This window comes from Brachyhypopomus gauderio, unplaced genomic scaffold, assembly GCF_052324685.1.
Source record: "Brachyhypopomus gauderio isolate BG-103 unplaced genomic scaffold, BGAUD_0.2 sc46, whole genome shotgun sequence".
Taxonomy (NCBI): Eukaryota; Metazoa; Chordata; class Actinopteri; order Gymnotiformes; family Hypopomidae; genus Brachyhypopomus; species Brachyhypopomus gauderio.
The window spans coordinates 1,471,972-1,489,471 of NW_027506872.1; the positions used below are offsets into that span (position 1 = coordinate 1,471,972).

At 44.1% G+C, this 17,500-nt stretch overlaps 1 protein-coding gene across 1 annotated transcript in view; it reads left to right on the forward strand.

Moving 5' to 3' along the window:
- Positions 1 to 17,500, forward strand: part of LOC143487054 (netrin receptor UNC5D-like) — a 208,803-nt gene that overhangs the window by 180,056 nt on the left and 11,247 nt on the right. Inside the window, exons 12-13 of the mRNA XM_076986362.1 lie at positions 3,085 to 3,253; positions 14,680 to 14,907. Coding sequence (XP_076842477.1) covers positions 3,085 to 3,253; positions 14,680 to 14,907 — 397 coding nt within the window. The remainder of the gene's footprint in view (positions 1 to 3,084; positions 3,254 to 14,679; positions 14,908 to 17,500) is intronic.

Genomic DNA, 17,500 nt, shown 5'->3' on the forward strand with positions numbered 1-17,500 from the left:
CTCGAATTTTGTAACTTCGCGCCGCGCTTTAGCGCAATGAACAAAGTCACATTTTCAGGGTTCATACACCTTTATAAGGTGGAATTAAAGCACTTGTACGTCACTTTCAAGGTCCATTTCAATATTTCCCAGCATGTTAAACATAATTAAGTTAAATATTTATACATATACTCGAAATAATTCGCTTTTTATCACATTATTTAATGGTTGTTTATTTAAAAAACGCCCAATCTTCACGTCTTCACGTTCTCTCATGTTTCGTCCTGGAATTACAAGAGGCTCGTATTTGTTAACGTAATACAAGAGAACTATTCAGTCAGACAGCTATTTGTTGTGAAACCAAGTAGTTACAATTTCAAGCATTTTAAAGTACGTTAACCTAAATTCCAGCACTTTTCAAACCTGAAACATATAGCAACATTAAAATTGGTCAGGTAAATGTTCATTCCCCTGTTTTGAGGGGTGTTTCTACCACATATCGTTTCGGACAAAACGCCTATCGTTTCGGAGAACACTGCAGTGACGCTCGCGAAAGTATAAACGCCTCCACCGTACGCGCACCGTCCCCCCTCGGCTCAACAACTTACGGTCGCCACCCCCCGCCGTACCGGACCTCAGGGCACAGGTATCTGCCAAAATTGGACCGCGGACAAATTTAGTTGAGTACGCCTGCTGTAGACTAAATGAGACAACTCTCTACTCCCACCCAGTGATACTACAATGTAGACTAGCACTAACCAACCCATGTAGCTGTGACTAGAGCTATCTGGTGCACATAGATGTAGCTGTGACTAGAGCTATCTGGTGCACATAGATGTAGATGTGACTAGAGCTACAGTATCTGGTGCACATATATGTAGATGTGACTAGAGCTATCTGGTGCACATAGATGTAGCTGTGACAGTCTTTCTCAGCTCCCCCAGGTCATTAGAGTTGGGAGTAGGGACACACCAGAAAGGCCCACCTGCTGACCCGTCCCTCATGTGAGCACTCCCTAGTGCCCCCTGGTGATTCGTACCTGTGATTCGTAGAAGTTCAGTCTTCTACATGTTTCTTCTTCTCATTGTCCCTGTAGCCTCAATGTTTTTATTTTTGTGAAATGTTCGCTTTGGTTTTCCCACCACAGAATGGCTCAGATGAAAAGTTATTTCATAGGTCATCTCAGCTGGTTTAGGTGTCATTTCTCTCCAAAAGCCCGTCCCGTTTCAAACGTGGGTCGATGAGTAAAGGTTCTGTGCTACTCTGCTGTCCCTGTATTCTCACTCACGCTGATGCGGACACGTTTAATACGGTGTCTCAGAGGTGGGACCAAGTCAGTGTTTTGCAAGTCTCAAGTAAGTCCAAGTCTTTATACCTCAAGTCCCGAGTCAAGTCTCAAGCAAAGACACTCAAGTCAAGTCAAGTCTCGAGTCAAGACAGGCATCAGTCAAGTCAAGTCCCAAGTCTGAAACTTGGAATTTCAAGTCCTTTCGAGTCTTTTTTTTTTTTTTTTTTTTTTTTACCAATGTTGCAGGTATATTTTAAATGTAAATAATAGACATGCGTTCTTTTTAAAATCTGTATTCTCCTCAAATCTTGATAAAACATGTGCAACTGAAAACACGAAGTATTAAAAAAAATTAAAATTACACCTCTTTATTGCACAGTTCAATTTGTTAAACTTAGCTGCAAAAATATTCATACTTTAAACTACAATTTTCCAGAAATAAATATTCTGTGAAAAAGTCATAAGTAGAACTCCATGTTCAAATAAAAAGTGCTGATATTTTCACAGTACAATACAAAGAACCATAACAGCATTTTCCCTCTCTTCTCTTATCTGGTTTCTTGGAGAACATGTGTGAGTGACACAAGACAAACAAATATAAGAACTGAACAATTAACAGGAATCTGCAACTTTAGACATTTCAGTAAACTATTCTGCATTGCATTTCCTGGCCAAAAGTCTGTATGTCATTTGTGCACGATGAATGATGTCCCCATAGCTGAAAACTCGCTCCACTTTTGTCAATATATTTTTTTCTCGACGTAGATGTCTTCAAATACACAATCCATGCTGAGATAGAACTGGATATTATGATGGTGACAGAGAGAGGCTCTCTTCCCCGAGTTCAGATACAGAACCCAGGGTTGCCAACTCTCACGCATTGAGCGTGAGACACACGCATTTGACCGTCTTCACACGCTCTCACGCCACACGTCCGATTTCTCACGACGGAAAAAAAATCTAGTTTATTTACCTCTGATCCACATCTATGATTCAATGAGTTACTAGTTCGCTCTGGCACCAACCCCTGGCGATCGATCGATCGCGATATAATACTTAATTTGTGTCCATTTTACACCCCGCCCGGTAAAAATTTACGTTCGCCAACCCCCCATTTGATTGGTTGTGCTGCAGCTCATGCACACACGTACAGAGTGTGGAAAAGCAGAGGACTGGTCTGCGTCAGAAGGACGGAAATGAAATTAATGGGGCGCACTTTATAAATATTAATATGCGTTTTAAAATTTAGATTTGGTGTAAAAAAAATCAAGTCTTTGCAAGTAAACAGGTTCAAGTCCAATTCAAGTCCCAAGTTATTGGTGTAAAAGTCCAAGTCAAGTCTAAGTCTCTGAATATTTTTTCAAGTCAAGTCAAAAGTCTTAATATTAATGACTCGAGTCTGACTCGAGTCCAAGTCATGTGACTCGAGTCCCCACCTCTGCGGTGTCTTACCCCGCTGGGTTTATTTTTATTGTGTCATTATTACACATTAAAAGTTTGCCGGGGTTTCCGTGCCAAAGTTGTGTGGCCTGGTTGGGGAATTTTCAGTAAAGTCAGTTTTGTCCTTCCTGACTTATCCAGTGTTTTATAACAACTCGCTCTCTCCCTCTCTCTCTCCCTCTCTCTCTCCATCTCTCTCTCCATCTCTCTCTCTCACTCTCTCTCTCCCTCTCTCTCCCTTTTTCTCTCTCTCTCTCCTTCTCTCTCTTTCTCTTTCTCTCTCTCTCTCTTTCTCTCCCTCCCTCTCTCTCCCTCTCTCTCTCTCTCTCTCTCTCTCTCTCTCTCTCTCCCTCTCCTCCCTTCTTCACACTCCACAGTGTGCTGTCAGACAGTCGGGAGGTTCTGTTAGGGTCAGAGGTCACATACGGTCCTCCAGGGCTGGACCTGTCCTGCCCCGTTGCCATGACAATCGCACACTGTGCAGAGTGGAGCTCAGACGACTGGCGGGTCAAGTTGAGGAGGCGTACACACGGCAACCATTGGGAGGTGAGTTGGCCGGAGACGAGGAGAGGGGAAAAATCTCTCTATCTCCCACTCTCCACCTCTCTCTCTCTCTTTCTCTCTCCATCTCACTCCCACTCTCTCTCTCCCCTTCTCTCTATTTCTCTCTACCTCTCCCCCTCTCTCTCCTTCTCTCTCCCCTCTCTCTCGCTCTTCCATCCCCCTCTCCCTCCCTCTCTCTCTCTTTATTGGTATGTATATGAGGCACAATTAAAAAGCCATTAAGACCTTAACAAGAAATCTAAACTAGTTCATATGTAAACATTTTCTGCAGAGATGACTGTGTGTGTGTGTGTGTATCAGTTGTGGTGTGTCTGTAAGGGTCACTGTGATATAGTGCACTTATGAAATGATGGATGTGCAGGTTGGCTCGATCAAATGTGTGTGTCCACGTGTTATCAGAATCACCAAGATCTTCGTTTCACCTGTTGTGTTGCTTTGTGTCGTGGTCCTATCAGACATTACTGTGGCGAATGTACTGTGAAACCGCTGCAGGATACAGGATCATCAGAAGATTTGATACCATCATAGAAGGCCAGAAGAACGAAGAGCGGTACACTGCAAGCCACAGCGCTAGAACTGGGCAAACTGGGAAAACTGGTTGAGCTCTGGGAGCTGAGTATGCACTGGAGGTTGGTATGGCTAGAAACCATATGCCTCCACTGGTGGTGAACGTTCAGCAGATCTGAAGATCTGGGAGAAAGAGCCTTCCTGAGATCAAGCTTCACTGCTCCAGCCGATGTGGACTCAGAGCAAACCCTCTCGCTGGTCGAGCCTTGAGACTCCACACAGAGTCTGTATCTGATCTCGCTGGCCCACAGAGTCTGTATCTGATCTCGCTGGTCTACAGAGTCTGTATCTGATCTCGCTGGTCCACAGAGTCTGTCTGATCTCACTGGTCTACACTGGTCCACTCTCTGGGCTCTCAGTTCCCATTCTCATAAGCATTTGGGGAACTGTTTTGGGGTGTATTGTTTGAAAATTGAATGTGACAGTAAGGGGGTTTTATCGGCTTGTGAGGGGGCTATGCTGTCTTTACTGCCCACAAAAGGGGACATGTCCCTCATTAATAACAGGGGCATGTCCCTTTTAAACAACAGACCAGTTGCTATTCCAATAAGACTTTATCCCAATGGTCAGGAAACAGGATCAATCCCTGGCCGTAATGCTCAGGGATTAGTACTGTATTCTTGACAGATCAATAATGGATAAACCTTTCTTGGGGTGAGAGATTTCAGATTGTTTCAGAAGTTCTTTGATGAACCTAATGGCCTGGTTTCTCTCAGTCAAAAGAAGGCTTTTGATCATATCGACCAACTTTACCTTTCAAAGGTGTTTGAAGCTTTCATTATTAAAGTTTTAAAGTGGGCTGCAGTGTGTATGGTCAAGATGAATTGATTAGGGAGACTTCGGTGAATAGAGGTATTAGGCAGGGCTGTTCTCAGGTCAGCGATACAACGTAACCGTTGAACCGCTGTCCTGTTCGTTAGTTACAGTTTCTACTCGTGCTGATGATGTGTTTGATGACCATTAATGAACAAGATATTCCTGTAAGAGGTTCTCGCTCTGTATGGGCTAAACTCGTCTGGGAAGTTAACGAGGAGTAGAGAGGGGCGAAGAGTGCTTGGGAACTTTCTTGGCACAGAAACAGAATGGGGAGAACTGGGAAAACTGGAAGAACTGGGAGGGTGTAGTGGCACTGAGTTGTCTAAATGGAAATTATCATTGCCATGGTTGATACAAGAGGCAAGCACTAGGTGCAAGTTCCTTGTTCACCTCCACCTTGTTCATCTCCACCTTGTTCACCTCCACCTTGTTCACCTCCACCTTGTTCATCTCCACCTTGTTCACCTCCACATTGTTCATCTCCACCTTGTTCACCTCCACCTTGTTCATCTCCACCTTGTTCACCTCCACCTTGTTCATCTCCACCTTGTTCACCTCCACCTTGTTCTCCTCCACCTTGTTCTCCTCCACCTTGTTCTCCTCCACCTTGTTCTTCTCCACCATGTTCTCCTCCACCTTGTTCTTCTCCACCTTGTTCTCCTCCACCTTGTTCATCTCCACCTTGTTCACCTCCACCTTGTTCTCCTCCACCTTGTTCACCTCCACTTTGTTCATCTCCACCTTGTTCACCTCCACTTTGTTCATCTCCACCTTGTTCTCCTCCACCTTGTTCTCCTCCACCTTGTTCTTCTCCACCTTGTTCTCCTCCACCTTGGTTCAATCAATCAATCAAATTTTATTTATATAACGCTTTTTACAACAGTTGTTGTCACAAAGCAGCTTTACAAGTGCCGAGTCCTAGCCCCCAGTGAGCAAGCCAAGGGCGACAGTGGCAAGGAAAAACTCCCTAACACTAGAAGCGCCAAAGCTCCGGTCATTTGACCGCTGTGACGTCTACTAGAAGCGCCGCCTCTGGTCGACCTAATTATACCTAGAAGCGCCGAGCACCGGTCACTTGACCGCAGTAGCACAAAAAATAATAATATCTTTGCACTGGATCCAATTTCAGAACCCTCCTTTCATGACTTTTCCCAGAATTGTCCTTTTAATAAACTAGTATTTTTACATTGTTAAAAGAAACCCTGCACATGCTAGTTTCAATCGATTTCGCTCGTATCTCTGTAATATTGTCGTCGTCGCCTACACTTCAAGACTGTGATTCTCTTTTCTGCCAGCGGGTGTCGCAAAGATTCGTATGTCATTTAATATTTAGTATAACTAAATAAAGATCAATAGTTTTCAAAACTAAATTATTCAAAGTTCAAACTGATTATTGTGTAAAGACAAAACGGAATTCGTCCGTTGAACGAAAGTGAAAGTGTTTCACTTTCCAAAGTCTTAAAATATATACTTTATTTATTAATATTATTTAATATATACTATATATAAGTTTACATCAATGGTTTTCAAACCGTGAGAGCGTCTTGCTTTGCCTAATAAATGCTTTAGTAGTTTGCAGGAATTCTGCGAATGGTAATTAGCCTACTTATCAAGTCAATATCTCAAAGAAATGATCTCTCGGGTATAATCCCTCTTCGCCAGGGCTAGCTTTATTTGAGAGGTATAACAGCCGGTAAAAGCATGAAACTTGATGAATACTGGTCTGCTGACTTAGGAAATCCCATTTTCAAAGAGACAATGTCTAGACAGACATTCAGAGATATCATGCGCTATCTGCGCTTTGATGACAAGAGCACAAGGGCTGCCCGCCTTGCGACTGATAAATTTGCTATGATCTCGGAGATATTTGATAAATTTGTGAAAAACAGTATTGCTTCTTACACGCCCGGTGAGAACATAACTGTTGATGAGCAACTGTTCCCAACTAAAGCTCGCTGTCGTTTCACTCAGTACATGGCCAATAAACCCGATAAATTTGGGATTAAGTTCTGGGTGGCCGCTGATGTTGAAACAAAATATATGTTGAACGCCATTCCCTATCTAGGGAAAGATGAAAGCAGGCCGGCTGGTCAACGGTTGTCTGAAAATATTGTGTTGCGTTTGATGGAGCCTTTCACGGGTAAAGGAAGAAATGTAACGACTGACAATTTCTTCACTTCATTGGCACTTGCAAACACCCTTTTGGTGAACAAAACCACTATTGTTGGTACGATGAATAAAATGAGACGTGAGATGCCCCCATGTATACAGGCACAGTCTGAAAGATTTTCCACCAAGGTGTTGCGGGCTGGAAAAATAACTCTAACGATTTACCAGGCAAAACCTAAAAAAAATTTATGCATCCTGAGCTCAATGCATCAGACAGTTTCAATTGATAATGGCGCAAAGAAACTGCCTGAAACTGTTTCATATTACAACACGACTAAATGTGGCGTTGATGTTATGGATCAAATGGCACGACTGTATTCGGTGAAGGGAGGCACCCGTCGTTGGCCTGTCGCGGTTTTCTACAACCTCCTAGACCTGGCTGCAATAAATGCACATATATTGTTCAAACAGTGCATGAACGTTAACCTGAGCAGACGAAGGTTTATTCTCGAGTTGGTAAAGGAGCTGTGTGCACAGCAGAAAATGGCGAAAGCGGCTAGGGCAGTGGCACAAAAGCGAATTTTACCTGAAGCTCCTTGCCCGCCCTCAAAAAGAAAACAATGCCAAGTCGGCAGATGTTCAGGGAACAAAACGTATGACATCTGCCAGACATGTAAGCGACTGGTCTGTGGCAAATGTGCAAAGACTGCACCTAAGCTGTGTTTTGAATGTTGAGTTGTGTGAAGCTGACACACAAATCAAAACAAAGGGAACTTAATTTGAGGTGGTGAACGAAACTTATGCAATATACGCTAAAGAGAGACGGGATGCACCCGTTGTTGGCCTGTAGCTGTGTTCTACAACCTCCAAAACCTGGCTGTAATTAATAAATATTGTTCAAACAGTGCATGAACATTAACCACAGCGGTGGAGGTTTATTCTCAAGTTCACAATTCACTACATAAATGTAACTTAATTTGAGGTGGGGAACGAAACTTATGCAATATACGCTAAAGAGAGACGGGATGCACCCGTTGTTGGCCTGTAGCTGTGTTCTACAACCTCCAAAACCTGGCTGTAATTAATAAATATTGTTCAAACAGTGCATGAACATTAACCACAGCGGCGGAGGTTTATTCTCAAGTTCACAATTCACTACATAAATGTAACTTAATTTGAGGTGGGGAACGAAACTTATGCAATATACGCTAAAGAGAGACGGGATGCACCCGTTGTTGGCCTGTAGCTGTGTTCTACAACCTCCAAAACCTGGCTGTAATTAATAAATATTGTTCAAACAGTGCATGAACATTAACCACAGCGGTGGAGGTTTATTCTCAAGTTCACAATTCACTACATAAATGGAACTTAATTTGAGGTGGTGAACGAAACTTATGCAATATACGCTAAAGAGAGACGGGATGCACCCGTTGTTGGCCTGTAGCTGTGTTCTACAACCTCCAAAACCTGGCTGTAATTAATAAATATTGTTCAAACAGTGCATGAACATTAACCACAGCGGTGGAGGTTTATTCTCAAGTTCACAATTCACTACATAAATGGAACTTAATTTGAGGTGGTGAACGAAACTTATGCAATATACGCTAAAGAGAGACGGGATGCACCCGTTGTTGGCCTGTAGCTGTGTTCTACAACCTCCAAAACCTGGCTGTAATTAATAAATATTGTTCAAACAGTGCATGAACATTAACCACAGCGGCGGAGGTTTATTCTCAAGTTCACAATTCACTACATAAATGGAACTTAATTTGAGGTGGGGAACGAAACTTATGCAATATACGATACATGTAAATCACAGAATGGTGATAACGCTCGGTGATAACACGGTCGTTAGGACGTGGGATCACACATCGGCTATTCACCGATCAAACACCTCATTTGAAACGGCAACACAATACGGCAAGATAAAAAAGTGAACATTAGAGAGGACAGAGGCAACTATATTCGTGAAGCCATCCGTATCATTTTAATAATTTTGCGTTTTGTTACGCAAAGGTACATAGCCTACCTTTTATAATGATATTTTTGTAATTATTTTGCCTATTTATGCTTTTTGTTCTTTGTCTAACACAAAACATTATAGACATTTATTTGTAGATTTGTTATGTTCACCATAGCCTACAATTCACTAACATACACAACTTTTAGACATTAAAACTTGAAATGGCGTAACATTGAGTATACAAACAAACTTGCTTTAGCTCGGTCTACGGGCTTCACTTTGCTACTCTGAGTATCGAACAAGCTTTTTGTGGATGTGGGGGTGGAAGGCTGCAGCGCAGTCTGTTTCATTAGCAAGACAAAAGACGTGAACGCTTCACAGTGGGGGTGCGGGCCAGTAGGTTAGTGGTGTGGCGAACGTACATGATAATATAGTGACATATATGCCAACAGAATAACACACAGACAAATAAGCAAACTATTACACTAACCAAGCAAACTATTACACTAACCAAGAAACAAAACTGAAACTATATTTTGCATTTACGTTTTCGCACAAACCAGGAAATGCAATATGAAACTAAACAAAACTGACAATGGGAAAGCTACTGAGAACAAGGTCACAAGGCACTGATTCTAAAAGGTTTAGTCACATTAATTTGTTAACGTATTGACGTTACGTGCAAATGTCACCATTACGAATATTTTGTTTGGGCGGCTCATTCTTCCTTTTGTGTAAAACGCCATCTAGCGTTAATTATGTGTCAGTACCAGCTCCCCTGTGTAAAGACTCAGCGGTCTTTTGACCGCCCGAGGCGCGCTTTAAGTAGGTGAAAACAACACGGCGCTAGTAGGAGGTGGTGAAATCGGTCAGATGACCGGCCCTCCGCGCTTCTAGGTATAAGTATGTAAATGAGGCGCGGCGCTTCTAGTGCTAAGGGCATGAGGAAGAAACCTTGAGAGAAACCAGGTTGCCTCTACCTTGGTCACCTCCACGTAGTGGCACAGAGTCAGTGTTCATAAAGCCACGTGCAGGTGTAGCATGGGAAGTGTGGAGAATGTCTGTGACCTTATGTTGGTTGGGACAGCACGGTTCAGTCAATGTTCAGTCATTGTTCAGTTATGGTTCAGTCAGCTGATTCATCCCATGATGCACATAGCCTGCTGCTCCATATTAGAAGCCAATGAGGTCTTGAGGATAGCTGACTCGTGGGCTGTTGAGGTCTTTTCTGGTGGGGGGCTGACTCGTGGGCTGTTGAGGTCTTTTCTGGTGGGGGGCTGACTCGTGGGCTGTTGAACGGTTCATTGTTTCTCAGCATTTTTATTCCAGCAGCACTTTTAGCACCTGTAAGTTTGAGATCTCGTTTGTTAGCAGCAGGGAACAGGAAGCTGGGGCAGCTGATCTGAACCAGTACCTGTGACTGCCTGATCTGGGATCAGGGTTATGGTTAGCAGCTGGACCAGTACCTGTGACTGCCTGATCTGGGATCAGGGTTATGGTTAGCAGCTGGACCAGTACCTGTGACTGCCTGATCTGGGATCAGGGTTATGGCTCCGTCTGAAGGGCTGTGGTTACAGATCCCCTCTTCCCACACCCCCCTGCTTCTTCTGTCTCTCTGCGGTGTCCCGTTATTTTCACTGATATTGTACTTTGTTATAATTTTTCTCTGTTTATTGTCATTCATTTAAATGAGATTTTCTTGTTTGTATTGCTGCTCAGGTGCTTCAGGTTTCCTGTATTATTTCATTTTCACAGTAGTGGGTATAATCACAGTAGTGGGTATAATCACAGTAGTGGGTGTAATCACAGTAGTGGGTGTAATCACAGTAGTGGGTGTAATCACAGTAGTGGGTGTAATCACAGTAGTGGGTGTAATCACAGTAGTGGGTATAATCACAGTAGTGGGTGTAATCACAGTAGTGGGTATAATCACAGTAGTGGGTATAATCACAGTAGTGGGTATAATCACAGTAGTGGGTGTAATCACAGTAGTGGGTGTAATTACAGTAGTGGGTATAATCACAGTAGTGGGTGTAATCACAGTAGTGGGTGTAATCACAGTAGTGGGTATAATCACAGTAGTGGGTATAATCACAGTAGTGGGTGTAATCACAGTAGTGGGTGTAATCACAGTAGTGGGTATAATCACAGTAGTGGGTATAATCACAGTAGTGGGTGTAATCACAGTAGTGGGTGTAATCACAGTAGTGGGTATAATCACAGTAGTGGGTGTAATCACAGTAGTGGGTATAATCACAGTAGTGGGTGTAATCACAGTAGTGGGTATAATCACAGTAGTGGGTGTAATCACAGTAGTGGGTGTAATCACTGTAGTGGGTATAATCACAGTAGTGGGTGTAATCACAGTAGTGGGTATAATCACAGTAGTGGGTGTAATCACAGTAGTGGGTGTAATCACAGTAGTGGGTATAATCACAGTAGTGGGTGTAATCACAGTAGTGGGTGTAATCACAGTAGTGGGTGTAATCACAGTAGTGGGTATAATCACAGTAGTGGGTATAATCACAGTAGTGGGTGTAATCACAGTAGTGGGTATAATCACAGTAGTGGGTGTAATCACAGTAGTGGGTATAATCACAGTAGTGGGTGTAATCACAGTAGTGGGTGTAATCACAGTAGTGGGTATAATCACAGTAGTGGGTATAATCACAGTAGTGGGTGTAATCACAGTAGTGGGTATAATCACAGTAGTGGGTGTAATCAAAGTAGTGGGTGTAATCACAGTAGTGGGTGTAATCACAGTAGTGGGTATAATCACAGTAGTGGGTGTAATCACAGTAGTGGGTGTAATCACAGTAGTGGGTATAATCACAGTAGTGGGTGTAATCACAGTAGTGGGTGTAATCACAGTAGTGGGTATAATCACAGTAGTGGGTGTAATCACAGTAGTGGGTGTAATCACAGTAGTGGGTATAATCACAGTAGTGGGTGTAATCACATTTATTCTGTGGGTTTTATTCTGCTCTCTTTCATTCACAGAAGCATCTCTGTTTACATGTGGAGTGTTTACATGTGGAGTGTTTACATGTGGGGTGTTTACATGTGGGGTGTTTACATGTAGGGCGTTTACATGTGGGGTGTTTACATGTGGGGTGTTTACATGTAGAGTGTTTACATGTTGGTTGTTTACATGTAGAGTGTTTACATGTAGGGTGTTTACATGTGGGGTGTTTACATGTGGGGTGTTTACACGTGGGGTTTTTACATGTAGAGTGTTTACATGTGGGGTGTTTACATGTAGGGTGTCTATTTGGGATTCAATATGAAATCCTTCATCTTGTCTTCTGTCCTGTATCTCAGAGCTTCTGTCTACCCGATATCTCCTGGCTATATAACTGTATAGTTTGAATCATACAAAAATGGAAAGACTGAATCAAGAGATTAGTTTATATTTATATATAAAATTTAGGGGTGGGCATAGATTATTTTTTTAAATCTAGATTAATCTCACTGAAATCTTGAAATTAATCTAGATTAATCTAGATTAATCTATATTAAAATGGCTCATATGCGTGCTACCCAAGTAATGACTAAAAGTCAGTTTTTGAGATAGGGGTTCTTAATACAGAGGGTGCATTAGACCAGGGGCTCATCTCCTGTTTCTAAAATGCATCAATGACTGCTTGAGGAAGCTGTTCTACTTTGATACTTGAAGAAAAAAAAACATGCTCAATAAAATGTAGGCTACTCAGTTATAGTAGGTTTATTCAGTTAAACATGAATTTGTAAGCCTACATACTGTACATTAAATAACATGTTTATTCAGCTAAACATGATATTTGAAATGTAAGCCAACATTTAGTACATTTAACCTCAAGGACGTAATTTTCAAAAGTCAGTTTTGGTCCTCTGTAGTTTTAACAGTTAAAAAGAAATATTTAAATAGCGACGAATCTAGCGCTAGGACCATGCAGAAAACTACCGCTCCGAGCTCCGCTCCGGTAACACTTTACGTTCCTAAAAATGAATTTTCCATGAAGCAAACCTGGCGACTTCGTGGCTGCATCCATGTAAACACACGAACGATTTGTAATTCACAGGTTTGAAAACTCGTTCTCGCCCCTACTGTGCAATTTGGTTAGGAATACAGCTGAGCTAAACTATCAAGTTGAAAGTCATCATAGTTTGCTTACCCATTTTGACCCAGTTCCCAACCCAACTTTAAGAATAGATTGGCGATAATTTTTATATAGCCCGATAAGAGTATCAAATTAACGACCGTCGTTAACGCCGTTAACGGCCCACCACTAATAAAATTATTTACATTTGGATTTATTTATGTATATATGAAGTGTGTATATATAGCCTGTGGTGAGAAACAAATTTGTTCAGCAAAACATTGTACTACATATGGCTGATTCCTCTATAGTGTGATTTATGTAGTATGTAGTATGTAGTATGTACGTCATGGTCAGCAGGGGTGCTGTGGGTTAAGTATGTAATATGTACTTCATGGTTAAAGTGCATACATTACAGTTTTGTAAAATATTTTGCTGTTGCATAGTCAGCTCATTTTTCTTTGCTAGGTTTATTTACCTGTTCCTCTGAGATATGAAATTATTGCTAATCTAAGAAATATATTGTTTAGTTTGTCATTTTGCTTTGGAGGAGAGCATCTCTTCTCTGTGCTGTATTACCAGGGGTGATGTTTTGCATAAAACATTATAAAACACTCTCACTCTCTCTCTCACACTCTCTCTCTCTCTCTCTCTCTCTCTCTCTCTCTCTCTCTCTCTCTCTCTCTCTCTCTCTCTCTCTCTCTATCTAAGAAATTGAATTGCTGTGTTTTCTTTTCTTAACCTAACCCACAACAATAATAACAACAAGAAGCCCAATAATAATAATAATAATGTTTTATTTATATAGCACCTTCCTCAGACTGAAGGTCACTTTACTTTACATCCTCCTTTGTGCTAAACACACTGAACCCACAACAGAGCCCAGCGGCTGAGTGAAAACAGGATAGACTGAATGAGGAAAGTGCTCAGGAGGGGTGTGCCGCACTTGTCCTGCACATGTCCCGAAAACGTCCTGCACATGCCCCGCAAACGTGCCGCGCTTGTCCTGCACATGTCCCGAAAATGTCCCGCACATGTCCCGAAAACTTTCCGCGCATGTCCCGCAAACTTTCCGCACACGTCCCACGCATGTCCCGCAAACATCCCATGAACACCCCGCAAAACATCCCGTACATGTCCCGTGCACACCCCACAAACGTCCCACGCACGTCCTGCACCCATCCTGTAAATGTCCTGCAAACATCCCATGTGCATATGGCTCCTGAAATAATCATCCACACACAGAATGGAGCCAGGCAGAAGACTACCTTCAGATTTGGGATTTGAAGGACATCCAGGCCGTGGTTTCCATCACACACCTGTAGGGGGCAGACTGAAGTCAGGAGCACTGGGATAAACAGACCTGAGACTCTGGGTTGGGGGCGTTCGGTTTAGAAACTCTGCCTCACACTGAATGGCTTTGAAGGTTATGAGAGGTAATCTTGCTTCCTGCTGAGGTTCCGACTCAGAGCCCAATTAAAAGGTTTAGCGGTCAAGGCAGGACGTCATGACATGGTGGATCGGTTTCCCTGGTTCTGAAGCGAGCCGGTGAGCTGACTCTGTCCTAATGATTGCTCTGTAGCGGCATGTAGAGACTCAGCGCTGGCAGGCTGGTGTATACAGACATCTGCGCTCTAAAGTCTGTGGTCTGTAATTGTGTCTTATGGGAGGTTTTATTTCTGTCTTCTTATAATAAATAGGTCAGGATACACTGACCTAACTGCACATCAAAGTATTAATTGCCCTTGTGTGTGCTTGTGTGTGCGTGTGTGTGCGTGTTTGTGTGTGTGTGTGTGTGTGTGTGTGTGTGTGTGTGTGTGTTTGTGTGTGTGTTTGTGTGTGTGTTTGTGTGTGTGTGTCCACATTTCCCCCAGGATGTCATGTCCGTGGAGGAAGAGAGTGCTTCCTGTTACTGCCTGCTGGAGTCTCACTGCTGCCACCTGCTGGTGGAGCGGCCAGGTTGCTACGCCCTGGTGGGCGAGCCCCTCAGTGAGGGGGCGGGGAAGAGACTCCGCATTGCCGCCTTCGGCTCTCTGCTGCACGACGGCCTCACCTACAGCCTCCGGGTGTACTGCGTGGAGGACACGCCCCTCGCTCTTCGGGTGAGGACGGGAGTGGCCACTGTGTGTAGAAGGGGGCGGGCTCTCCACTTGTTTTGGGTGCTGATTGGTTCTCTGAGACCAGAGGCATGATCAATCATTCTGCAGCGGAGGGGCTAGTGTGTCCACTGGTTTGGACCTTCTGGTTTGGTGCTGGAAGCTGGAACTGTGTAGTAATGTGAAGTGTGTTTGATTTGCTGGAATCACGTGGGATGAGGTCACTCAGGGTCCAGTCCGGCCCGGGATGACCACGGAAACGTTCTGTTTATGTAATTCCTGCCCAGTTCAAGCAACCATCAATCGCCGTTCACTACCAATGTGTGTGTGTGTGTGTGTGTGTGTGTGTGTGTGTGTGTGTGTGTGTGTGTGAATGAGTGTGTGTGTGTGTGTGTGTGTGTGTGTGTGTGTGTGTGTGTGTGTGTGTGTGTGTGTGTGAGTGAGTGAGTGAGTGAGTTAGTGAGTTAGTGTGTGTGTGTGTATGTGTGTGTGAGTGAATGTGTGTGAGTGAATGTGTGTGAGTGATTGTGTGAGTGAGTGAGTGAGTGAGTGAGTGAGTGAATGAGTGAGTGAGTGAGTGTGTGAGTGAGTGTGTGAGTGAGTGTGTGAGTGAGTGAGTGAGTGAGTGAGTGAGTGAGTGAGTGAGTGAGTGAGTGAGTGAGTGAGTGTGTGTGTGTGTGTGTGTGTGAGTGAATGGGTTCAGATTTCATTTTACTGCAGCACTGCCGCCTGTTGCTTTATTCAATCAGCCTTCATCTTCATCTTCCTCCTTCTCGTCTGTGGGCTCTGTTGTCGTCTCACTGCGGTTTGTGCTTCACACAATTGCGAGTAAATTCCTCCGGCTCGGCTCCGGATCGATCTGAACACACACTACGGGCCGCACGTCTCCAGAGAGAGAGACAAAGAGAATGAGATAGGGGGAGAGAAAAGAGGAGAAGGGAGTGAGATTTCAAAAAAGAAAATTGGCAAGAGAGTGGTGAAGAAGGCCACCTAGAGTGGGGGGGAACTACAAAGACCAGACACAAGGAGAGGACATCAGCTTTCATTAGCAACACTGGGGGAGTGTGTGTGTGTGTGTGTGTGTGTGTGTGTGTGTGTGTGTGTGTGTGTGTGTGTGTGTGTGTGTGTGTGTGTGTGTGTGTGTGTGTGTGTGTGTGTGTGTGTGCAGGGAACCATTTGCCTCTTTTGAGGGGACATAATAACCCAGTGATGAGGTGTGGTGAAGATAAACGTAGGACACACATCTGAACGTCTGAGCATGTGGATATCTCAACATCTCAACATGTTTCTCAAACAAGAACACACAGAAATAATCTCAGCCTCCAATCTCAGCCTCCAACCTCAAGACAGGGTGTAGACCCCTAGGATAATACCCATTGCCCTGGGGTAATAGGCACTGCCCTAGGGTATTACCCACTTACCTTTCTTATGGGTTCTTATAGTAGTGAAGTAGACTGTAGCCAGTTTACTGTTGTAAATCATGGCAACGTTTCCTCACTGTTTCGATACTTCCAGCAAACACAGGAGGGGAGAGACGTGGAGAAGACTGCACTGCACATGACAGAACGACAGAAGAAACTCTTAGAGCTCCCTCCTCTCCCTCCTCTCCTCTCCTCTCCCTCCTCTCCTCTCCTCCCCTCTCTTCTCCTCTCCCTCCTCTCCTCTCCTCCCCCTTCTCCCTCCTCTCCCTCCTCGCCCTCCTCTCTCCCTTCTCCTCTCCTCTCCCTTCTCCCTCCTCTCCCTCCTCGCCCTCCTCTCTCCCTTCTCCTCTCCTCTCCCTCCTCTCCCTTCTCTCCTCTCCTCTCCCTCCTCTCCTCTCCCTCCCCTCCTCTCCCTCCTCTCCTCTCTTCTCCCTTCTCCCTCCTCTCCTCTCCTCCCCCTTCTCCCTCCTCTCCCTCCTCGCCCTCCTCTCTCCCTTCTCCTCTCCTCTCCCTCCTCTCCCTTCTCTCCTCTCCTCTCCCTCCTCTCCTCTCCTCTCCCTCTCTTTCTTAAAGGAACATGAACCCCATTATACAGTGTACACCCCTTCAGTATAACTCAAATCAGCATGTAGACTCCTTCAGTAAAACTCAAATCAGCATGTAAACTCATCCACACACCCCTACAGGTCTTTCCACACAAACCTGCAGTGGACATTGTGTTGGACATTGTGTTGGACATTGTGTTGGACATTGTTTGGGTTTATGGGAGTGAATGTATAGCTAGTATAGGTAGTGCTTGGTTTGGCCTGTGGAGTCACGGGATGAAAACACTCCCTCGTGTAGACGTTTAATCACCGTGGGCCGGATCAGAGCAGCCAAGTGAAATTATAGCTTCTACGAAACCCAGGAAATTACCCCAGAGAGGCTGGGGCTGCTCTTTGAATACTGAATCCTGAATCCTGAATACAGCATTTACAATGTCCCCTCTGCAAAACCTGTATGTGTGTACATGTTTATTTAGGTGTTTCTGTTTACATCAGGGTGTCTGTTTACATTATATCCATCCCTCCATCTCTCCTTCTCTCCTCCATCTCTCCATCTCTCCTTCTCTCCTCCATCTCTCCCTCTCTCCTCCATCCCTCCCTCTCTCCTCTATCTCTCCCTGTCTCCTCCATCCT